This window comes from Liolophura sinensis, chromosome 9 (genome assembly GCF_032854445.1).
Source record: "Liolophura sinensis isolate JHLJ2023 chromosome 9, CUHK_Ljap_v2, whole genome shotgun sequence".
Lineage (NCBI taxonomy): Eukaryota > Metazoa > Mollusca > Polyplacophora > Chitonida > Chitonidae > Liolophura > Liolophura sinensis.
Window position 1 is genome coordinate 22872402 of NC_088303.1, and position 25593 is coordinate 22897994.

Below are 25593 nucleotides of genomic sequence, written 5' to 3' on the forward strand. Positions count from 1 at the left end.
CCTTTGGCAAGTTATTCATGTAACCTTTGGCAAGTTATTCATGTAACCTTTGGCAAGTTATTCATGTAACCTTTGGCAAGTTATTCATGTAACCTTTGGCAAGTTGCTCATGTAACCTTTGGCAAATAATTATTTTCTTTTTATGACGGACAGACTATGTATATCCTTTTATTACGCGGAATACATGTATTCATCAACAGACGTCAGTGCAAATGTCCCTCTGTGGGTCATTTGTTGTGACTAAGGCCCCAGTAAACAATGAGAGCAGGGGAAGTTCCCTGTTAGATGCTTGGATTGTGCCAGCATCTCATGTACTTATGATTAGGAATCTATGTACCCTGTTCGCTGACCAACAGCCTGATCCCGAAATTTACTCGAAATTTTTTAGTCATTCAGCTTGGTACAACCAGAGTCTTAAGTGACTAGTGTTTTTCAGAATGCATGTGTTTATCTATTTGATATGTGTTTGCTTTTGCTATCTGTTTGCAGTCTTTAATGGGTAGACTGACTTCTATAGTACAACACCAGCATAAACTATACCCAACCCAAAGCAGTCAAGTTAACACAGATTACAAAGCTCAGATTGCCAAGTAAGTATAATTCTATTTGTTGTAGTTTGTTTAAGAACTTTTCCACGGATCAAATATATGGATTTTGATGTCTCAGAAAACAAGATAAAATAAAGTTCTTAGATCACTTCTACTGGGGATCAAAATGTTAAATATTTTGAGAACTTTAGTTTATGATTTAATATGATTTGTGATTTAAAAGTGTGAAATGTATTAGATTCCATTTATGATACAGTAAAACAACATTGAGAATGGATAAAATACAAAATCATTTATGTTTCATAAAGCATGAATATTTGCATGGTACAAAGTCATCCGTTTGATGACCTTGGTGCAGTTTGAGGGAATCATTTTCATCTTGAGGCCTGAAAAGACGAGTGAATGATTTTAATCCTTGCATAGTCTTCAAATCATTGTTTTAATTTTTTTTGTGAAGAAACTATAGGGCTCCAAAGATAGAAAAATATGTTATTATCTACTCAAACACAAGTTGATTGTTTGCAGTAAATAGCCGTCTATAGTGAAAGGAAACAGCAACATTGTCAGACAGTTTTGATAGTTTAGTAAATTTCTCTTAAATACTGTACCACATGTTTTTCACTTTTGATAGATATGTGCAAAAGTTATGTGTATATTTTATTTTGCCCTTTATTCATTGCATGTTGTGGGAATTGTATAAAGAGTTAACTTACAGTGTTGGCAGAATAATGCATTTCAATATTTTTTAATGTTTAATAACTTTTTTGGATTTTCTAAAGTAAGGAAAGAAAGAAAAATCAGATGTTTATGGTTGTATTTCTTTCCAGATGTCTGGAGCCTCTGCTATTTCCGTATTATCAAAAGGGAGATAACAACACTTGCACCAGTTCTCTCCCTTTGAGCCGCCCAGCCTCCAGTCAATCTGTGCCTATGCCAAACATCAGGTAACTGTTGTAACTGCTTTTAGGATGCACAGAAGACAATTCTGTCAATTCAGATATATGTAATAGAACCACAATTGGTCACGGTTAAGTACAGACCTGTATTATTGTAGCATAAGACATACCAAACAACCACATCAAGTAAAATGTGAAAGTTCCTAATGTGGACATGTATTAAATGATGTGAAAACTCTTACAGATATAAGGGAACTGAAATATGGAGCTGTTTTTTGGTTGACCCACATTCCTCAAAACAAACCGGATATAAATGCAGGGGGAAAAAAATTGGCCACAATACAAGGAACAAACTACCAATAATTTCAGCCTGACAACTTACAGCCTATTACTTTTACACATATGTTCCTTTATTTCATACTTTTTCTCTGACAGACTAGAGCTTCCCGTGACTGCCCCCAGCACAACAAACGGCCCAAACAGAGGGGTGACAGTTGTCAGCTATGGCCCAAATGGTGGTCGGCGTGGGAACAATAATGGGAGTAAAGTGAAATTCATTGATGCTAAAGGCGTGTTTGCTGAGCACTGTGTGGAGTTTGACAACAGTCACAGAGTAAGATAGTATATGATATGTAGCTTGTGGATAAAGCTGGGCAGAATAAGTTCTTAGTAACCGTTTTATTCACGCATACTGAAGACATAAATATGGTGACATTTGTGATGATGATTATGTTTTTTGTAGTGTGTTGTGTTCAAGATCAAAGGTACATCTTCAGTGCTGGGTCACATCATCTTCTGACAACTCCAACTGGAAAACTGCTATGTTTCTTTATTTTTTTTTTTCATGAACTTTGTTTTGCTTTACTCTGGCTTTTTATTTTTTCATTGTGAATATAGAACATGCATGTCTGTTGTAACTATTTATAGGACCTTCTGCAGAAGTTGGAGAAGTTGAAATCCTGTGTGCAGGAGCTTCACAGAGACTTGACTCTACGACGCATCATGGCCAAAAACTGCAAAGTATCTGACTTTAAAACTGAAGTCGCTGAAGTGGATGAGCAGTTAACAAAGCATTGTGATCACCTGGAGCAGAAGCGGATTGCTCTGGAAAAGGTAAGTCATTGTGACCACATGGAGCAGAAGTAGATTGCCCAGGAAAAGTTAAGTCATGGTGATCACCTGGAGCAGAAGCGGATTACTTTGGAAAAGTTAAGTCATGGTGATCACCTGGAGCAGAAGCGGATTGCCATGGAAAAGTTAAGTCATTGTGATCACCTGGAGCAGAAGCGGATTGCCCTGAAAAAGTTAAGTCATTGTGATCACCTGGAGCAGAAACGGATTGCTCTGGAAAAGTTAAGTCATTGTGATCACCTGGAGCAGAGGCAGATTGCCTCGGAAAAGTTAAGTCATTGTGATCACCTGGAGCAGAAGCGGATTGCCATGGAAAAGTTAAGTCATTGTGATCACCTGGAGCAGAAGCGGATTGCCCTGAAAAAGGTGAGTCATTGTGATCATGTGGAGCAGAAGCGGATTGCCTTGGAAAAGTTAAGTCATGGTGATCACCTGGAGCAGAAGCGGATTGCCCTGGAAAAGTTAAGTCATTGTGATCACCTGGAGCAGAAGCGGATTGCCCTGAAAAAGGTGAGTCATTGTGATCACCTGGAGCAGAAGGGGATTGCCCTGGAAAAGTTAAGTCATTGTGATCACCTGGAGCAGAAGCGGATTGCTCTGGAAAAGTTAAGTCATTGTGATCACCTGGAGCAGAAGTGGATTGCTCTGGAAAAGTTAAGTCATTGTGATCACCTGGAGCAGAAGTAGATTGCCCTGGAAAAGTTAAGTCATTGTGATCACCTTGAGCAGAAGCGGATTGCCATGGAAAAGTTAAGTCATTGTGATCACCTGGAGCAGAAGCGGATTGCCCTGAAAAAGGTGAGTCATTGTGATCATGTGGAGCAGAAGCGGATTGCCTCGGAAAAGTTAAGTCATGGTGATCACCTGGAGCAGAAGCGGATTGCCCTGGAAAAGTTAAGTCATTGTGATCACCTGGAGCAGAAGCGGATTGCCCTGAAAAAGGTGAGTCATTGTGATCACCTGGAGCAGAAGCGGATTGCCCTGGAAAAGTTAAGTCATTGTGATCACCTGGAGCAGAAGCGGATTGCTCTGGAAAAGTTAAGTCATGGTGATCACCTGGAGCAGAAGTGGATTGCTCTGGAAAAGTTAAGTCATTGTGATCACCTGGAGCAGAAGTAGATTGCCCTGGAAAAGTTAAGTCATGGTGATCACCTGGAGCAGAAGCAGATTACTGTGGAAAAGTTAAGTCATGGTGATCACCTGGAGCAGAAGCGGATTGCCATGGAAAAGTTAAGTCATTGTGATCACCTGGAGCAGAAGCGGATTGCCCTGAAAAAGTTAAGTCATTGTGATCACCTGGAGCAGAAACGGATTGCTCTGGAAAAGTTAAGTCATTGTGATCACCTGGAGCAGAGGCAGATTGCCTCGGAAAAGTTAAGTCATTGTGATCACCTGGAGCAGAAGCGGATTGCCATGGAAAAGTTAAGTCATTGTGATCACCTGGAGCAGAAGCGGATTGCCCTGAAAAAGGTGAGTCATTGTGATCATGTGGAGCAGAAGCGGATTGCCTCGGAAAAGTTAAGTCATGGTGATCACCTGGAGCAGAAGCGGATTGCCCTGGAAAAGTTAAGTCATTGTGATCACCTGGAGCAGAAGCGGATTGCCCTGAAAAAGGTGAGTCATTGTGATCACCTGGAGCAGAAGCGGATTGCCCTGGAAAAGTTAAGTCATTGTGATCACCTGGAGCAGAAGCGGATTGCTCTGGAAAAGTTAAGTCATTGTGATCACCTGGAGCAGAAGTGGATTGCTCTGGAAAAGTTAAGTCATTGTGATCACCTGGAGCAGAAGTAGATTGCCCTGGAAAAGTTAAGTCATTGTGATCACCTGGAGCAGAAGCGGATTGCCATGGAAAAGTTAAGTCATTGTGATCACCTGGAGCAGAAGCGGATTGCCCTGAAAAAGGTGAGTCATTGTGATCATGTGGAGCAGAAGCGGATTGCCTCGGAAAAGTTAAGTCATGGTGATCACCTGGAGCAGAAGCGGATTGCCCTGGAAAAGTTAAGTCATTGTGATCACCTGGAGCAGAAGCGGATTGCCCTGAAAAAGGTGAGTCATTGTGATCACCTGGAGCAGAAGCGGATTGCCCTGGAAAAGTTAAGTCATTGTGATCACCTGGAGCAGAAGCGGATTGCTCTGGAAAAGTTAAGTCATTGTGATCACCTGGAGCAGAAGTGGATTGCTCTGGAAAAGTTAAGTCATTGTGATCACCTGGAGCAGAAGTAGATTGCCCTGGAAAAGTTAAGTCATTGTGATCACCTGGAGCAGAAGCGGATTGCTCTGGAAAAGTTAAGTCATTGTGATCACCTGGAGCAGAAGCGGATTGCCATGGAAAAGTTAAGTCATTGTGATCATCTGGAGCAGAAGCGGATTGCCCTGGAAAAGGTAAGTCATTGTGACCACATGGAGCAGAAACGGATTGCCCAGGAAAAGTTAAGTCATTGTGATCACCTGGAGCAGAAGCGGATTACTTTGGAAAAGTTAAGTCATGGTGATCACCTGGAGCAGAAGCCGATTGCCTTGGAAAAGTTAAGTCATTGTGATCACCAGGAAAAGAAGCGGATTACCCTGGAAAAGATAAGTCATTGTGATCACCTGGAGCAGAAGTAGATTGCCCTGGAAAAGTTAAGTCATGGTGATCACCTGGAGCAGAAGTGGATTACCTTGGAAAAGATAAGTCATTGTGATCACCTGGAGCAGAAGTAGATTGCCCAGGAAAAGTTAAGTCATTGTGATCACCTGGAGCAGAAGCGGATTACTTTTGAAAAGTTAAGTCATTGTGATCACCTGGAGCAGAAGCCGATTGCCTTGGAAAAGTTAAGTCATTGTGATCACCAGGAAAAGAAGCGGATTGCCCTGAAAAAGGTGAGTCATTGTGATCACCTGGAGCAGAAGCCGATTGCACTGAAAAAGGTGAGTCACTGAGATCACCTGGAGCAGAAGCCGATTACCCTGGAAAAGGTAAATCATTGAGATTACCTGGGGCAGAAGCCGATTGCCCTGGAAAAGGTGAGTCACTGAGATCACCTGGAGCAGAAGCCGATTACCCTGGAAAAGGTAAATCATTGTGATCACCTGGAGCAGAAGCCGATTGCCCTGGAAAAGGTGAGTCACTGAGATCACCTGGAGCAAAAGCGGATTGCTCTTGAAAAGGTTAGTCACTGACTTCACCTGAGCAGAAATGAATAGCCGTGGATTGGGTAAGTCAGTCTATTCAGCTGATCATCCTTGGGGATTGTTGAGTTCATGTTGGACTGTGTATCACGTCTGCCATGCACGCAGCTTGTGCTTTGATACGACCAAGAAACAAGACGAATGTGAGTGATTTTGAATTGGGAGATGGTTCATTCCTGACAGGCTGTAACTGACAGTGCTGTTTTAAAACATTATGCTTCACATTGACTGAACTATGAACGTAACTGAAAACAGGCTTAAACGAGACACTTTCATTGACATGATCAAATAAACATTCAGTCTGAAGCAAGGAAACAATGACGCGTATTTGACGGTTTGTATGTGTGTAGAGGATATTTCTTTGTGAAGACAATATGATAAAACTTCTCATGTGTATATGTAAATCCATCCAGCTGTCAGGGTCGTACCAGTAATTTACCTGAAAGTGTTATTTGTATAGGGAAATGTGGAACGTTGATTGGAATGAGACATTTTTTTTGTAATTTATTATTATTGAGGTTACAATGCTATTTCAGTGGCAGTTGATAATCTAAGTAACTCTCAGAGGTTGATCAAGATTAAGTCACATGGATTATCTTACAAATACTACATTACATGTATCACTATATAATGGAATTGGTTTGTTATTCCTGTCATACATACCACTGTCATTTTTAATTGTTTTTCAGCATTGGGAAGAATGTCTTCAGAGAATAGGCAATGAACAAGAACTGTATCAAGGTAGGTTTTACATGTAGTCACTTCCATGAAAAAAAATTGGAATGATTCTTCTTTTAAAGACTGAACAACTAGAAAAACAGAAGTTTTGAGCAAGACCTTATTTTAAGTTAGCTTCCCCATTATGAGTTTGTAAGTGTGCGACCTGGAAATAATTTTTGATGGATTGCTGTAAATCCAGTTATCATTTCTAATGTATCATTGGTCTAGACGGCCAGTGTGAGTGGTGAGTTAAATACAGTTTTATCTGTTCTTGACAAAAGATCGAGAAATGTTCGGGTAATCCTTCTGATATATTTCAGCTCAAATGAGTGATGTTTTACGACTGAAACAGGAGTGTCAGCATCTGAAGACAATTGTCACACAGTTGTCTCCCTTCATTGAGTCAATCTCTAAGGTCACAGAGAGAATTGTGCCTAAGTAAGTACTTAAACATGTATGTATGCCTGGGTTATATTGTTTTACTTAACAATTTTTCATTTATATGTATTGTACATACACTGTGTCTTCTGTGCAAGTCCATGGCTTTGAAGTGCTGCTGCCACGGAAGTATCATGCCAAAGACACCGGACATGACACCCCACCCAGCCACACTTTACTAGTCTTTGGCATAACCCGACCCAAATAGCAGAAATGTTTACTTGCTCATTCAGCTTATTCATATCCTTTACTTTTCCCAAAAAAAGTGGGAGAGAAATGTAATTTTTGCTTTCATCACACTAATATTTCTCAGAAAAATTGGAAAAGTTAGGGTAATAAAGGTGACGTAACACTGATGCTACAGTACATGGGAGTGGCTGTGAATTACAAGTGAATGTCATTGAACTGAAAAGTGTAGTCTCTGTTCTGACCTTCAACTGATGTTAATCGGGGTAGCTTATGCCGACTAAAGTATTGTTCCACTTATCACCTGAAGCCACCAGTCTCTGATGCCGTTGTCAGTGGTAGTGGTAGTGGTAGTTGTAATAGGCCTTGGTAGACTGACCTAGCTTGTCTGTTGTTACATTTTCTCTAAAATACCATAGTATACTTTTATTTTTTTTTATTTATGGTGTTTTACGCCAAACTCAAGAATATTTCACTTATACGATGACGGCCAGCATTATGGTGAGAGGAAATCTGGCAGGGCGCGGGAGACCCACAACCATCGGCAGGTTGCTGACAGACCCTTCCAGGTACTGTAGGAGAGGAAGGCAGCATAAGCTGACTTCAACTCACAGCAACCACATTGGTGGGAGGCTCCTGAGTCATTGGGCCATGCTGTCATGCTAACCCTTTTGTCCACGAAGGCCACCCATATTATGCTTTTAAACCTGCACCCATTGGTTGGTATGATGGGGTGAATGTGCTTTTTAGTAATGGTGTGATGGTAATCATGGGTTTGTTCCTAAGCCACATCGTAGATCGTCAGGGAATTATGTTTTCTAAATGTCAACCAACATAATCCCACATTTCTAGACAAATGCAATAACTTTTTGTGGAAAATGTCTTCAAATTTGCTTTATAATATTAATATTAGTGGTCAAGATTGAAGCTGGGGTCACCCTGATCGTTCTCAAGCCCAAAAAATTAACGAAATGTAAGGGCTAGGAGTACAGGGCATTATCTAGGAGTGGGTATTTGGCCCCATTTCCAATGGCTTGTTTTCCCCAATTCCCATTCTCCCAAAATATACACTTTTCAGACATGTGAACTGGGTTAAAGTACCTGTTAAATGAACAGTGCACAGTAGTTAAAAACCGCAGCTCTCTGGTACGCTTTTTTTTCCCCTGAATATTACATTAGAATTTTCCTAGTTATGTTGCTATGGGCTCATTCCCAAAATATGTGGACTACGCCCTGCAGTAGTGTGAAGTTGCGCCCCAAAGGGTGCAATGATCAGGAGTGTGTCTCTTTACAAATAAGTAGGTGGGAGAGACGGTGGAATACTGCTACTGTCTTACTAATCACTACTCTTCTTTGGCGGTGCTCTTCAGATTAGGAGATTATTCCTCGTCCTCAAATAAAGAGAAGCAGATCCATGCTTTGTTTGAGCAAATCAACACGATGCAGCCTGATTCACAACAACGGTAAGTCTTCACATTTATCAGTTTGTAATTTTGGGCCAACACTGGCTGATGGTATTAGCAGTTTCTCTAGAGAACCTGTGTATGGCTACACCCTGGCTAGCGCCTCACAGCAGACAAGGCCTCAACTGACGTATGATTGAGCCTGCGTGTTCATCCACTGTGCCTCGCTCTTACCATCCCTGTAGAGACATCAGAAAGAAAGTACAGTACCAGAAGATGTGGAATAGGAGCCTACAGCTTTGGGAAAGGGATATCATATTACGGTTGTGGTACATGTACTTGCATTCATTATCTCTCCATCAAATCTAAGCAACCTACGAATGGTTGTGGGTTTTCCCTGGGTTCTGCCAGTTTCCTCCCACTGTAATGCCCGCTACCATCGTATAACTGAAATATTCTTGAGTATGGTGTGAAACACCATTCAATTAAATGAATCAAATCTAAGCAGTTGTAGCAATAGGATAGTGATAAAAGATTTACTTAGGAGTCAAGTAATTGTGATTGGTATGTATGTATGCCTTGGGTTGTATTTGAAAAATTTTCAGTCATGTGACGAAGGGGGGTCATTAGGTGTTTGTACATACACTGTGTCTACATGTGGCTGTGCAAGTCCATGCAGCAGTAGTGCAGCAACCACAGAAGTATCGTGCTGAAGACAACAGACATGACACCCCAGTCACATTTTACTGACACTATGCCAACCAAGTCCTTCGTTGCTCTAGCCTGTCTTTGGTATGGTCCGACCCAGGTTTGATCCCTGGTCTTCCGACTTGATCAAAAACTTGATAAGTAAATTACATGTACACAGGGAGTTGGCCAGAAATGTGAAAGAGGATGTCCAAACATCCCTTTTTGAATCCATTTTTGTTATAGCCGGGTGTCCAGAATTCATTTTCTCCTATCTCTCCCATGTTAAAAGTGGTGAAAACAGGGTGTCCAAATAGCACCAGGTTTCTATTTGACCTGTCCACTTCGGTGGATGGACGGGTATCTGTCTAACCCTATGCATGTACATGGATACAAGTAAAATGCTATTAACTGTCTGGCCCAAATCCTGTGACTGAGATGAAGCAGTACACATGAACATACTATAACTCAGTGTTTATTGTCAGTATCATAAGATTTAATAACTTGAATGATAACTTGAACCAGCCTTTAACACTTACCTGGAGACTGGTTACACCCTCCTCCACCCTCCATTCGCCACACAGAAACCACAGCCCTTCACCTGCCCCATGGTAAACCTGCTGACTGAAAGCTGCAACCAAACCAGTAGAAAGTGTATTTAGGACACAGTTTGCATGGTTAGTAACCACTCAGGTGTGGTGAGAGCTAGACTTTAGCCAGCTGCATCGGTATAGGCATTCACCTCTTTGTTTGTAATCCTCAGCCAAGCTTTATCCAGAGAACATAAAAGCTGTTAACCTCCCAGAAAAACGGTATGGCTCTCGGCGCTTTTCACATTCAAGTAGAGTTATCCATTTCCAATATTAATGTTTTTTTCAATTTGGATATGCAAGTCAATTTTTTTTTTTTCGAAAAAATTTCCATCGCTGTTTTCCCAGCAAAGGCTGCTTTGTTATTGCACTTTTTGTTTAAAAGAGTAAATCTTCAGGTTTACCGCTCCTGTGAAGAGGACAGCATTATTAGCAACGGTACATGTAACTTCAATATGAAGTCAGAAATGTTCTAGGAGGCATTTTGTTTTGGCCATTAGACATGTCCTGTTGCTGGTTCCAGTGAATTGGTTTTTTGCATATGGTAAAGTGAAACTCTTTGTTAGACCATGAAAGTAGCAGATTTCAATCCACAGAAATGTGGGTGGTAAGTACTTGAGTATATGTGGACTGACTGGTGTATATTAGCAAAAAGTAGAAAAGAATGGAGACATATTAAAGGGGAGGAACTCTGACGGGCAATGATGTGGAGTTATCCTTTCCTAGGTACAGATTTTCTCAAAGCCTCAGTCATGAGGCCTGTGCACTTGTTTGGCCTTGTACACACATTCCTTGCAGACGTCCTAGGTCAGCTTCACTAAGCAACTGCTTATGCATCGCTTAGCAAATGCAATGCCGCTGTAGCTTTCATGTTCCGCAGCTGTTACATATACATGAAATCGAAAAAATCTTTGCAAGACAGACTGATATTCACATTCATGTGGAATACCAAAGCACTGTTAGTCAGTGCTTATTCTGCATATAAAACAGGGATACTCCATGAGAACCGTCACGTATACCAGTTCGCACACTGCAATATATACTTTGCATTTGTCTTGGGGTTTTGGGGTTGTTTTTTTTTCATTTTTTTTTTTTTTTTTCATGATGTTTCACATTTTTTGAATTATGAATTCAGGTCTTTGTCGTTCCGAAAATATTATTAAATGTTTTAAGTTTGATATTCTGAGATTTTAAACCGAATTTATCAAAGAGATTTTTCATTAGCCAAAAATCTGTCATTTTCATAATTACTTCTAATTTTTGGTAGACGTTTTTTTTTGTTTTGTGTGTGTGTTTTTTTTTTTTTGTTCTTACTTTTCTATGAATTTTCATTTAAAATCTGATCAGATTCTGGAGAAATTTTGTGTGAAAATGGCTCCCAAATTATGAATTGGACAAAGTATGATATCATATGTAATATTCTCAGTGGAAATTATGTTGAAATTTATCTCTGTGAATTCATTGTTGACTGAGTAAGCATACTAATAATGAACAAGCGGGTCTTGACTGATGAGGAGACGATCATCACAGATGGTCTTTTGCAGACACATTTACTTGTGTCAATAATTATTAATAATCTAGTAAATTAGCTCTCCAGTACTGCTGTAAATTATGCAAAAATTGTTTAGGGTGAAGAGAAGAAGAATTTGTGCTTAAGACCTTGTTTATTGCTGAAGTCGTAGGGCTGTAAAGGTCAAGCCAGTTAAGCCACTTTCATAACTAAGATTGACAAGGTGTTCAGTCCTTTAAAGGATCTTTTTGAAATCACATTCATCAGTTTATGTCAAGGTGATCATCAGTTTGAAGCATTTTTTAGTACTTAGAATGACAAGATATTCGTGCCGTTAAACCAACTTATTTGTCATACCCAGAATTACATGGTCCTCATGCAGGCTATCAAGAATATTTTAAAACTGAGAATGCGTGAACAACACAAGGTGTTCAAACAAGTTTGATAACTCAGAGCGATATGTTCAGCTACTGGACCTGCTTTTGTAACTTTGGTCAGCTAGGCATTCTGCTATTTTAATTACTTTCAAACGTCATAACTTAGAACAAGGAGTTTCGTCTGTTAAACCAAGTTTAAAATTTAGAATGACAAAATGTTCAGCTTATTTTGACTGTCTTTTTGTCACTCAGAATAACAGCCTAATGGATGGAGAATTCAGTCAGATCATTCTTAAAAGACTCAACATTTGGCCAGTGACCTTATACATGTAGTTCTTAGTTCTCAAAAACATCTACATGCCCATGACTCCCGAATCAAGTCCTACATGTACCCAAGACTTTACGGTTATCTTGGTACTATCTCCATTGATGCTCAATGGTCAGCTCAGTATCAGCACTTGTAGCCTTTAAACAACGGCTTAGCATTTTAATTAGGACAAGGGATATATTGCTTTCAAGCAGACAAGACTTTTGTGTTTGATTTTTTTTTTTTTAATTATTTTCTGACAAATTTAACAAATTGCTGATTTCCTTTTCTTAGCCACCCTTTGTCATGATGTAGCAGTATTAAGTATGTATGTAATTTTAAGATAGAGATAAATTTTAAAATTTCTGTTTCTGTTTTTTATAATTTAAAATTTTTGGGTTCTAAGCAGTCCTAACATTTTTGTGCAATAATTCATTTGAGTTGATATTTCTGTTAAATTTTTTCCCTGTGTTTAATTCTATTTATTTATTTTATTTGATGGGTGTTTTATTTATTTTTTTTTTTTTTTTGATTGGTGTTTTACGCCGTACTCAAGAATATTTCACTTATACGACGGCGGCCAGCATTATGGTGGGTGGAAACCGGGCAGAGCCCAGGGGAAACCCACGACCATCCGCAGGTTGCTGGCAGACCTTCCCACTTACGGCCGGAGAGGAGGCCAGCATGAGCTAGACTTGAACTCACAGCGACCGCATTGGTGAGAGGCTCCAGGGTCATTAAGCTGTGCTAGCGCGCTAACCGACTGAGCCACGGAGGCCCCGATGGGTGTTTTAAGCTGTACTCAAGAATATTTCACTTATATGAAAGCAGCCAGCTTTATGGTGGGAGGAAACCGGGCAGAGTGCGGGGGAAACCCACAACCATCCACAGGTTTCTGGCAGGAGAGGAAACCAGCATGAGCTGAACTTCAACTCACAGCGACCGCATTGCTGAGAGGCTCCAGGGTCATTAAGCTGCACTAGTGCACTAACCAACTGAGCCACGGAGGCCCCCGTCCTGTGCTTAATGTAACAACATTAAGTATATGCGATTTTAATATAAAAAACATACTGTAGTTCTTTAACCTTTTCAACCATTAAAGCTATGAGTTTTTCAGTGGAATTTATGCGTGCAGTTGTCATGAAAATACCTCTAAAAATGATTTGTTTGTGTCAATAAAGATGCAAGCTTCAAATTGTTCTCTACACCCCCTGTTTCGCTGAAAATGTTTCAAAATGTTGCTCGCAAAAGCAGTTGGAAAAGTTGAAGAATTAGGGTGGTTATTTTTATTTAAATTATTGTTACCATAATAAATAGCTCATTTAAAGTTAATCCTGACAGTCGATTTGATTTTTGTCGGGCATTGCATGGTTTGTATGCCAATGACTGTCACCATCCTGTATACCTATATTTAGCATAGTATTTTCACAGATTCATTCTTTGAAGACTGAATAGATTTTGTTGTAATGAAGTTCGTGTATGGAAGCTTTGGAACAACAGTTGCCAAACCATCACATCAAAACATGATTATGTTACCCTAGACAACCCACCAAGTTGATTTTAAACAAACAAAGTAACACTATGAAAGTGCTAAGGGAGTTTTTTTGTTGTTGTTCTACAATACAAAGAATTGATTTCATTTGAGGAGTTGCCATGGCGATATTCGTTGATATTGGCCGACAACCTGGTGACACCATATATCACCTGATGTGCATCGATCAAGATGTTCAGTGCATGCACAACTGAACTGGGAAAATTTCTCTTGTCAAATCGGCAAACTTCACATGGCTGTCCTAGATCATAAGGTGCAGATTAATGAATTTCTGCTAGAATGGTTGAGCTATTTTACAGTGCTGAGAATTCCTGATTGTAATCCAATTGCTTGTGGTTAATTGGACAAAGTTAAATACTTGAAAACTTGTCATGAGATTTTTCTTCTTTTTGGAGGATTTCCTCTGTTTTTGTCAACAATATTTGTTAGAAAAAGTTCTGGAAGTAGCTCATGCAGAAGTGGTAAAAATGAGGAAATTATGAGATGTTTGAGGTACTTTCTTTTTTATTATACCTGTGTTTGTCTCAACTCATCTTGTGTGGATGTAATTTCAGTTTGTATTTTAGATCACAATCACATGGACTTCTTCATCTCATTTATGAAATACATGCATGAGTCCAGGCAGAAGTCAGATTTTACTGGTTGTCAGGAAAATGAAAATTCCTGCACACAAATTGTTTATTCCATGAAAAGTTGTGATATTGCCTTATAACACCTTGTCAAGAATGACAGTTGTTGACAGATGTTGTCCTTAGAAGTTAGTAAGAAAATCATCTTACTTAGTTGTGCTTAGGAATGATCTCTACCAGCTTAGTAATGTAGAAAAAGAGTTTATGAAGCATTTCATAGAAGAATGACAGTTGTTATTTTCCTTCCTGGCAGAGTATAAGGAGTGTATCCTGGATTTTGAGATAATGACAGATATTGATGTCTGTATACTTAGCAGTTTATAAAAAGTGCATGTGTACATGGAATTTTGAAGAACCAATGGCAGTTGCTGATACATATATTTGCCTGCATAGCAGTATAGTAAAGCATATGATAATTTTTTTATTTTGCGCGTAAGAATTGAAATTTAAGTGCTATGTATCAGTATTTTTGTATCAGAGATACTGGGTGATGACTACAAGACAGAAAGTTGAAATATTTGAAGGTGTTTAGTTTTTCAGAGTGACATTCCTGATGTCTTGTACAGGTTAATGACATTGGTTGTCTACTTATTTGCTGAGATCAGCCTAACCCTGCCAAAATGATATTAGCCTTGTACAAGCAAGCAGACAAACGATCCCCACATTATGGCTGTTGATAGTAACAATACCACACGTAACCCTCGCCCTCACACTAAACTCCTCCGTCTTGTCCTGTGATTTGGTGTGTCGAGCTGAATCAAGGGAAATTGTTTCCGAACAGATGGTCATCAGTGCATGCTCAGTACATCTTGTGTGGGCTGTTCTAAAGCTGTGCACAGCTAAAAATTTACCTGCTGTGTTCTAAGCTGTTGGTATAAAAGTCACATTTCTGTGGGATTAGCGGAGATGCCTGTGAGGTGGGACACTTCAGCCAGGACGGCGGCGCTAAATGGCAGGGTTTATCTTCTGACATGAATGGAGATTACTGTAGTCAGGCCTCACCTGGGCTGGACACCTGCTATTAAGCTCCTGTAGATGTCCAGGCATAATTACTAATCAAGTGACCAGCCTTTTCTGTGTACTAGTATGTAATATCTGTGACGCTAGTCTTCGTGGACACGTGTAGGCACATGCTCCGTTGTCCCTCTTACGTATTTACTCATCTTTATGTTCTTCAAATTTCATGTCTCTCCAACTCCCTCTCTTACCAAGAGTGATACCCTTTTCAGAAAGTAGACAAGCTTGTACATATCTTTTGATGGTTTTACTAGAAGTACACAGATTTTTAAATTGGTTTTTGAGTTTTTTAAAATTGTATGCTATCTCAGGCTTAAATACCCTCTATGCAGGATATGGCTGAAATAGACTTATATTCTTAAAGCTGTATTCAGTCTTTCATTCACATTTTTTTTTACATATTTCAAACTTGTACAAACTTTCGTGGCACAACTGTTCCCATTTTAAGATTTACCTGACTTGTTCACTGATACAGGAAAGATCGGAATGATGTGTCACCATTATATATTTACATAGGTTAGATATTATAACAGCAGTGTTTGTCCTCAGATATTTAAACTTGTGGAGAAGTCTTCATCTCAACACAATGAATACCATCTTATCTATATACCAATTCACAAAAGATGTGACAAAAAGAGCCATTCTAATTGTAATACATCTCGTAATGTGATATCCTAGCTGAATATACACTTTCCAGTTTTCATGCAGAACATTTTAGAGCTTATATTTTGTTCGAATTTTATAGATATGAGTAACACTCTTATTGCATAGACATGAAATATTTTCCAGAGATTTTACTTTTGTGGACTGATTTCTGTTGAGGTATAGAAGCTCAGGTAAACTGGTTGCTTTCACCATTCTCTGAGCAGTGGAGGAAATATACTGTACCGCTCTGTCCTGGATTCACATTGCAACATAAATATGTTTGCTTACAATTATCAGACTTGACCTGCTTGATCTGGGTAGAAAATGCTGCTTAAGACTCGTAGGAGTTTTATTTGAAGGAGATCAAAATCTACTCAGAATGAAGCCAAAATATGTCACGCTGGGCTATTCATCAGCTACTTACAGATTCACCCACACCCTTATTTGGTTAGCCACCAAAACCACAGGTGTAAACCTCTTCAGCCACTTCCTACCCCTTGTTCACCATGTATGTACACTGACGTAGGTTTGCACAAACCTTAACACCTCGCTATTTTCATCCAACCGGTGACAAAGTTTAGTTTTTTTTACATTAATAAGGCTGTGTGCTGGCTGTTGTTGTTGTATTGACCTCTACGGAATGTAACATATTCTGACCTTATCTGTGGCTTTGACGTCATCACCTGGTAGCTTCCAGAAGCAGAGAATGCCTGATTAAAATGATATTCTTCAGAAATGTTTGCTCAGAGAAAACAATGCTTGAGAGAGAAATTCAGTCTGAATTGAGCCCAAGTAGGACATGAAACTGGTACCATATGCTTCATAAAAATTCTACAGCTGAAAATCATAACTCTGCAGATATTTTATGAGTAAAATTGGCTTTATTAGGCTTCCAAGTTGTAAGCTTCGAAAGCCAATTGTTCTTGTGTAGGTTATTTTTATTATTATTTTTTTGGCTCACCAATTTTTGTAACTGTATGAAAACTGTAACCGCTACACAGTTAGCAATACTAGGTCTCAGAGGATAACTTTGCTGCACTGCTTCGAACTTTCTGTGCAACATACTTTTGCCGCCATATTAACATCTAAAAGAAATCTTTAAAGGTCTTCTCCTCAAAAATGGCTGAACCGATCGACCGGAAATTTTATGTGTTGATAGAACATAGCAAATCAAATATAAGTTGCGTAGCTCAGGCCTATATACCAAAAACTCTGGAAGATCGCTACTTTGCATATTTGTCACCTGACCAAAAATTTTTGAAATTGAAAATGAAGAATACTTAACTTGGCAAAGTTTTTGCTGCTGTTCATGAATCTGTGGTTGTTTTTTTTCCTATTTTGAATACTTTTGAAACTATGTGTGACAAAAATTTTAAAAAATTGCGGAAAAAAACATATTTTTACCCACAAACTGACAGAATACTTGTTGCATTAAAGACACATAAGTTACCTAGAATCTAAGACTAATCTCTTCTCTAAAAATGGCTATGTTCAAATTCTTGTGACGTTTATACTTTCGCAGCTACAGCAGCTCAAATTTTGGTCATTTTACATTTTAATCAAACACTGTACCTTAAGAACCACTTGTTTGATGGAGTTGAAATTTTAATAGCAGATATGCCATGTATTCTGTCTGGTAAAGATTATTCTCCTGAATACAGTTTTGTCACAAATTACGATTAAAGCTCTAAAAATTGCAATTTTGCACATATTTGGAGGTCACGTGTCAGGAAGCTGTTATACATGTAGCTATAAAGCTGGAAATTCCTGAGTGGAAAGGTCTTTGTATGTACTATCTTTGTGGTGGAAATTGTTCAGGTGTGTTAATAAATACAAGACTTGTAGGGCTTCAAAATATGACAAAAGGCCGATTTACTATATTTGGCACATTTATATGTACATGTTGTATAGTCAGTATACAGGTGCATTGATGACTAAAAAATATGTATGAATGTTGTAAGCAGGCCTTTGTTACCTGACATAGTTGGGTGCTATGTTCACAAGTCTTGTGCTATTTCTTTCCTGCAGTGTATGCTTTTGTCAGAAGTAGCGATCAAAGAGCGAAGAAAACACAAAATGGCAGATTCCACATCTAAAACACCATCAGTTGTTATGAATACCGTGCCAAAACAACACAGTGCTGAGGGCAGAAGCTGCAAACAGTGTGTTAAGACAGGCTTGGAAGCCGTAAAACTGCATGCAGTTATAGTTTTCTTTTTTCCTTTGCTTGTATTTTTTTTGCTTGAAATCAAAATTTAAATTGTATTTTCACCAGAAAACAACATTGGAAGGAAACACAAATTGTCTTGACCTTTGTAGAGATGGATGCAAAACTATAAATGACTTTGCAGTCTTTTTTTTTTTTTGTCTTTTTTTTCTGTAATAGCTTACTATTCTAGAGACTTCTCTTGTGAACCATACAGGAATTTACAATGCTCTATAAGTTAATTTAAGATTCACACACATTGTGTTCCAGTCTCTTTTTTTTTTTGAGGGTTTGAACATTTTATTAGTGTACATGTACAGTGTATTATGAAGTGGCTCGACTTTTGAAGGTAGTTTGGGTAACTTTAGAGTCATGTTTGAAATGAAATTCTGTTGTGAATGAATGGCAGTCTTGTTGGATTCTTGAAAAGATAACATCCATTAATCTGCAAGAGATGTCAAGAAGAATACAATTTTCTTGTATTTTAGAGGAGATATAGAGATGGCTCAGAATTCTGATTTATCATATTCCCCCAAATGACTGAATATCATGGAACACAAAAATATTGGTATTATATTCAGCTGTAAATCTGATCACCTGCAGAAATTTCAAATTTGTTTCTTGTGTTCCGCAATAATCAATTTATTTGATTTTTGTGTGATACCATACTTAAAAATTTTTCACGTTTCAAGTTTTATGAATGATTGAATGATTTTGGTTTAATGCCACATTTCAGCCATATCGTGGCAAGGAAGTTTTATGAGTGGATGAACATGGAGTGCCTGGGCTAAATGACTAACCTTTCAAAAGTTTTAACGTGTGTGACGTACAGAGCTGCATACTATACTGATGAAAGGCAAGACTGCACAATTGCCCCACTGTGCAACAGATTAGCAATATTTGAGCCATATCGTAGTGAGAAGGTGATTCTAAGTTAATGTGTGCAGAGCAGTTCATGTTTGCAACGTAATTTTTAGCCTTAATTATTCATTTGTTCTAAATCATGTGCAGAGCAATTCTTGGCCGGACCTCCAAATGGAACATGCAAAATGTTTCTTCAAAATGATGACCTCAACAAAAAGTACTATCATCAAATATGAAGTGAAGATGTCAAATATATTAGACTTTATTTACATGCAGATAAAGCAGCATGGAAGTGGATAAAATGTAACAATCATTTATGAGTCTAAAAACAGGAATATTTGCATGATACATAGTCATCCTTATGATTACTTGGGTATAATTTGAGGTTATTAATTTTATTTTGAGGTCTTAAAAACGAGTGAAAGACCAAACATTTTGACCCCTGATGCAGAATAGTCTTTATTTATTTCCCATTAGAAGTTGTGCAACATGATGTTGAGCCAACATCATTCGTTCATTCTAAATGGTGTGCTTAGTCTTGAGTATGGCATAAAACTTAAGTCAAATAAATAAATAAATGGTGTGCAGGGGAGTCCATAGCTTGACTTATAAGTGGTGTGCAGAAGTCCTTGTTCAGTTTTGTTAATGACGTGCAGAACAGCCTTTGCTTAGTTTTCAGTCCTGGTGAAATCCTTGTTCTACCCTTAAAATTGTGTGCTAAAGTCCTTCTTCAGTCCACTTAATGGTATGGAGAACAGTTCTTGTTCAGTCCTCTAAGTGGTGTGCAGAAGAGTTCTTGTTCAGTTCTCTAATTGGTGTGCACAACAACCCTTGTTCAGTCCTCTAATTGGTGTGCAGAACAGTTCTTGTTCAGTCTTCTAAGTGGTGTGCAGAACAGTTCTTGTTCAGTCCTCTAAATGGTGTGCAGAACAGCCCTTTTTCCGTCCTCTAAGTGGTGTGCAGAACAGCCATTGTTCAGTTCTCTAAGTGGTGTGCAGAACAGCCATTGCTCAGTTCTCTGTATGGCATGATCAGATCCTTGTTCTGTCCTCAAAGGGGTGTGCTGAAGTTTTTGTTTAGTCCTCTGAATGGTGTGCAGAACAATTCTTATTCAGTCCTCTAAATGGTGTTTACATCAGCCCTTGTTCAGTCCTCTAAATGGTGTGCACAACAGCCCTTGTTCAGTCCTAAAAATGGTGTGCACAACAGCCCTTGTTCAGTCCTCTAAATGTTGTGCACAACAGCCCTTGTTTAGTCCCCTAAGGGGTTTGCAAAACAGTCTATACTTTATAGTGTGTAGCACGGTCCTTTTTCTGTCTGAATGGTTTGAAGAACAATTTTTGTTGTGTCTTTTAATTGATTTTTACAAATCAGGAAAACCAAAGATTTCACTTGGGCTGTCTTATGAGGGGGAGGAGGGGAGTAATCACGTTAAAGGTGTGGATAAACATCTGATTTGTTGAATGTTTCAGGGTTGATGCTATACGAACTGCTGAGGAAGAGAGGGAAACACAAACAGCCAATAGAACAAATCCGCTGGATGATGAGCTGATTAAAACAAAGGGCTTATTGAAGGCTCCATCGGCACGAAGAGAGAGTGGTACAAGGCGGGACTTGAAAGACCATTTCAAAATGCCCACGATTAGTGGAGATAGCAAAGGAGTTGAATGTTCAAACGTGAGCTGTGATGAAGGGAGAATTTGTGAAGTAACAATAGTGAACGCCTGTGGAGACTCTAAGAGTAAGAAGACTGAGTGCCTTTGTGTAAACAGTGCCAGCAGTAATTGTGAAGCCCCAAATCTGAACGTGACAGTCAATGGCGAGGAATCAACCAAAGTTAACAGTGGAGTCAGTGTTGATGATCCAACAGAGGCAAACATTACAGTAGTCAGCTTAGTTTCACCAAAGACAAAAGGAATCTGCAAGAACTCTGAGATTTCAAAGTCTGAGAATGACTCTGGCTTTGAAAGAAGTAAAAAGGAAGCAACATGGCTGAATGCTGACAGCACTGAATCTCTACTGAAAAATGGTGACAGCACAGGCGTTGAATCTCCGAAAGCAAATGGTGACAGTGAAAGTGCTGAATTGCCAAAGATGATGAATGGCTGTAAAAGTGCAGGATTGTTGAAGATGACCAATGGGTGTAAAAGCACAGAGGCAAAGAGGACAAACGGAGACTGTACAATGTACGAGACATGCCTGACAGTGATGGCCAGCGATGGCATGTGAGCGACATTTTAACCTTGGCCAGCCCAACACGCAGCAGCCTTTTGTCCTCAGCATGGCCAATTCTCAGCCATTGTTGTTATAGTGTTTAATGGCTGTTTTTGCAGTAGTCTACATGTAGAAGTGAGTATAGATTTTTTCACAACAGAATAGGTGTTTTTCTTCTGTATTGATCACCTGTGGGGTGTGAAGTGTTAACATTGAGGCGTTGCCTGTGCGTTACCATTGTCCCTGCAGCTCTTGTCCCTCCCCACGGACTGTATGCACCATCACACATCAGTGTACATGCGGTTGGGGGGTGCCTGGCCACTCTCTTAGTGCCTCTGTATGTATAACTATGAAGCCTGTCCCAGTGGACAACTGTGTATTGATCTATCTTCTAGGAAACAGGGTCATCCCAGATTTGTGAAACAACCAAACAACAGGGATATTTTCTAACACTGGAAAACGAGGACCGGTTAAAAACAATTTTGTTATTCGGAGGCCTTAAACATCAATACATTCTTCATTTTATTCTTTCTATTTTACCATGCTTTGTATAAGCTGGAACTGAAAGCGACAGCATTAAATCATCAGACAATGAACTTAAGATGTTGACAGCAGATGTGTATGTTAGAACTGCTCTTATTACATGACAGAGGAATCTGATCAGTTAAGGCTAACATATGGTGAAACAGTTTTATATGTGCACAATGTTCATCATGAAGTACTTTAAAGGAACAGTAAACAAAAGATAAAGTGAGTGTCACCATATCAATATCTGAAACTACCTGTATGAATGAAGTCGAGGTATTATGAAAGTGTTAGAGAGGGCGTTGTTGTTTTCATTGTCATGGTTTAGATTTTCTGAGGCTAATGAGTAACTTTTGGTGTTGAACTGTATTGTGAAATATCATTCTTGTACTATTATTATATTAAGGTAAGAGATGACCGTAGCTTTAATTCTTACAGTTTTGAAAATAATGCGTTTATTGATGTATTTAGTCAGTAAATTTAAAGCTAGACCTATGTTTTAGCTATCTGATATTCAAATTAAGGACTTGTGTAAAGAATATATATATTGGTATATACTTTTTTATCTTAAAGTTTCTTAATTTTTACCCTAACTCCTCTGCAGATGGGAACCTACTCACGACTTCAAATATGTTAGGTACATATGAACTGTAGATTCACTGCTCACATGGGAGGAAGTGAATGGATAGTACTGGGCCTGGCACACTAACTGCACTGCTGTAGTTTTGCTGGCTAAACAAACCATTTGTCTTAGATTGGCTGTGACAAACAATGACATTTGTTTTGTAGTGTATGTAAGGAGAAACCAATTTTATTTTGTGCTCTAGGAGAGAAAAAAAATTGTAAATCCACCCTGTTTTTTTGTCTGATCTTAATGTTTTCACAATTTTCCTGTTTTTCAAGGCTTTTAACCACATAAATACATGGTAAACAGGAAACATTGCCCTAGCAGAATAAGATGATTTTTTCAGTTTTATTTTAATTTTTATGATCACCTCGCTCCGATGTTGGAAAAAGAGTCATTTTGCCTGTAATGCAAATAATTGGTGCGGCTTAACTGTCTAGCCTATTGCCAACTATCTGTAAAGGCAAGATCTTCACTTTTTCTGAATGCCTTGTTTAGAATTTAGGATGTACTGAAACCCCCTGCTTAGACTGCAAAATTTAATTGTAATTATTCATCTTTAGAATATCTTAGTAAAGTTAGTTTTAGATATATTCATCAGTGGCCTGAAGGGCTTATTAATATTTTTGTTTCACTTCAAGTGAAAAATAAAATCCAGATCTTCTGAACATTGCAGTGCAGCTCACAATTTTATACCTAAGCATGGCACAAGACTTCTGAAAAGATAAGTGCACACAGGCACAAACATATAGTTGGTATTTAAGTATACCTGAAAATTGTAATTTTTTTTATTTATTTTCTTGTTTGGAAAAAAAATACATTTTCTCTTTGCCTGATCACTATATTAATTGCCTGTTTTACATAAGAATTTCAAAAATGTAATTTATGTTAACTGATTGTTGCCATGACAATGTGGCAGTTTGCAGTTCATCAAGTGTCTGTGTGTCTGTGTGTGTCTGTGTGTGTGTGTGTGTGTGAGAAGGTGTCCATTGCAGGTTTGTTATACAGGATTCATTTTGTATTTATCGGAGAGAACATGTTACAAGCATCACGTTTTGATGATTGTTATGCCCAGTATCTTACTTGTACATTTAAGTGTACATCTATATATCCACAAAGCTACATATATTTTAAGAAACATTATTTTCTTCTTTTCAGTCATTGATCTTGTTAATGAATCCCAAAATTTTTTCGAGTAAAATATATTGACATATATCTACAAAAAGTAGTATTTTTGCATTATAATGCTTCACCTGTTTGATGACATGGTATCCAGATGGAATATAGATATTGATGGAATGCATAAGGACTACATATTTCAAAGCTTGTTATGTAAAAAGCCTTTCAGAAGCACATAAAGGCCCTAACTGTGTAAGGTACATGAATCAATCGGAATAATGCAAAATTGTTAAACTTCAGGTGAAATACAGTACATGTGGTAGCTGCATAGGAGGTAGTATTGTATAAGTCAAGTGTAAAACCTTCCTTAGTTTTGAAGGGCGTTATCTAATTAAGATCATATCTGTGAAGTTGTTCAATTACGAATTGTTTTATGATGAAATGTTTGTATTTTTGGATTCCAGATAAATAGCCTGAAAAGACATGGGCATAATTGCTGTTGTCGTGTATGTAAGTTTCAGAATAATGTATGAGAAAAGTGAAGTGTGTGTAGACCATTTACAGTAGTATTTCGTTCAAACATACCCTGTAACTACTTTGAAACTTTCACCCTACATTGCCTAGTTATGCCTATTCTTCAAGTGTTACGTGTCAAAATGTGTGCACCATCTAAATGTTCTAGGGGCAATACCACACAGCCAGCAACCGAGTACTCGGTTTGGGATTGACTGACTTTGATATGCCGTATTCCCACCCACCCATAATTCTGACACAAAACGCTTATAGGTTAAATCGCCTGTGACAGTGTTGAAATGGTACATTAAATGTTGAGTTCTTTGCCAGCTTTGCCATGGTTGCAGGTGCTTGGCAGGTTATGCATGCAGGTACCTTTTGAGTAAAACTTGAGACTTTCTCCAGGAGGCAAATATGTTTATTCTAAAAAAAAAAAAATAAAAAAAAAGACTGTTGCCGTGTGTATGTGACCTTTTGAAGGCAAGAGTAGTAATAGTGTTTATAAATGATTTTAGTAATTCACTGTTGTGAAGGTTGGATTTGTGCCAGTTCCTTCCTTTATACGTGTTTCGAATTCACGAGGGTTGCGGTACATGGTGCCTCCTTTTTGTTAGTATCCAGAATACTATTTGCTTTCTGTCGTTCATTGATGTTGATTTTCCCGCCATTCTGCTTTCTCCAGAGTTCCGTTTTCTTGTTTAAGTAATACCGCTACCTTCGTATCGGTAATGAAACTTCCTCATGTAATCTTGTGCATGATTTTTGTATATTTTTAAATAACTCTTGTCATATTTATATGTCGTGTCATATATTCATTTCTCCAAATGGTACATACAACTCAGTTGCATTTCTTATTGTGTATCCCGAAACTAGTGATAAGACACCGATGTGTTGTTCCCAAAATGATATTATTATCGAGTCTTGACGGTATTATCAAACCGTCTGCAGAAATAAAGGCGACAATTCAGTAGCTGTTTTCTGTGCTCTTATTGGGATACCCTACGAATCAGTGTTTTGTTCTGATCTGATGTACCTGTGTTTCATGCGCGCTCATTCCCTTTAAAAGAAGTGGTGGCCGAGTGGTTAGCGTGCCAGTGCCACGCAATAACTCATGAGCGTCTCACCAATGCGATCGATGTGAGTTCAGCTCATGTTAGCTTCCTCTATTGTCGTTCGTGGTAAGTTCTGCCAGCATCCTGTGGATGGGTGTGGGTTTGCTGCGGGCTCTACCCGGTAAATTTTCTTCCATCATAATGCTGGCCGCGGTCGTTTAATTGAAATATTCTTGAGTACAACATAAAACAGAAATCAAGTAAATAAATTTCATCATTGCGGCCAAACTGGGCTTCTCCGTGGTATTTTCAGGTTTCGTCCCACCATAACGCTGTCCGCCACTTCCTAAAAGTGAAATATTCTTGGCGTAACGGCGTAAAACACCAGTCAAATAAATAAAAAATCGAATTTTTCAATTTAAATATCAAATCACATAAAGTCTGAAATGTTATCAATTTTTCGCCACACAACCGCGCTACTTTGCATGTATTCATGACATTATTCACCATACTTAACATTGATTTTTTACTCAAAATTCCATCAAGATGAACAGCACAACACTATCCCTACTCCGAAAAATTAATCTTTTAATCAAACAGAAAGCCTGTTGTCTGAGTGATGCTAGAATGTATTCCTTTATTATGACAGATACGTATATATGCTGGGG

General features: G+C 38.6%; 1 protein-coding gene across 1 annotated transcript in view; it reads left to right on the top strand.

The window, feature by feature from the left end:
* The window catches only part of LOC135474736 (RING finger protein 207-like), a 30166-nt gene extending 6975 nt beyond the window's left edge, over positions 1-23191 (top strand). Inside the window, exons 9-16 of the mRNA XM_064754312.1 lie at positions 490-590; positions 1376-1492; positions 1880-2057; positions 2372-2557; positions 6436-6487; positions 6787-6904; positions 8461-8553; positions 20350-23191. Coding sequence (XP_064610382.1) covers positions 490-590; positions 1376-1492; positions 1880-2057; positions 2372-2557; positions 6436-6487; positions 6787-6904; positions 8461-8553; positions 20350-21106 — 1602 coding nt within the window. The 3' untranslated portion in view covers positions 21107-23191. The remainder of the gene's footprint in view (positions 1-489; positions 591-1375; positions 1493-1879; positions 2058-2371; positions 2558-6435; positions 6488-6786; positions 6905-8460; positions 8554-20349) is intronic.
* The last annotated feature ends 2402 nt before the right edge of the window (positions 23192-25593 follow it).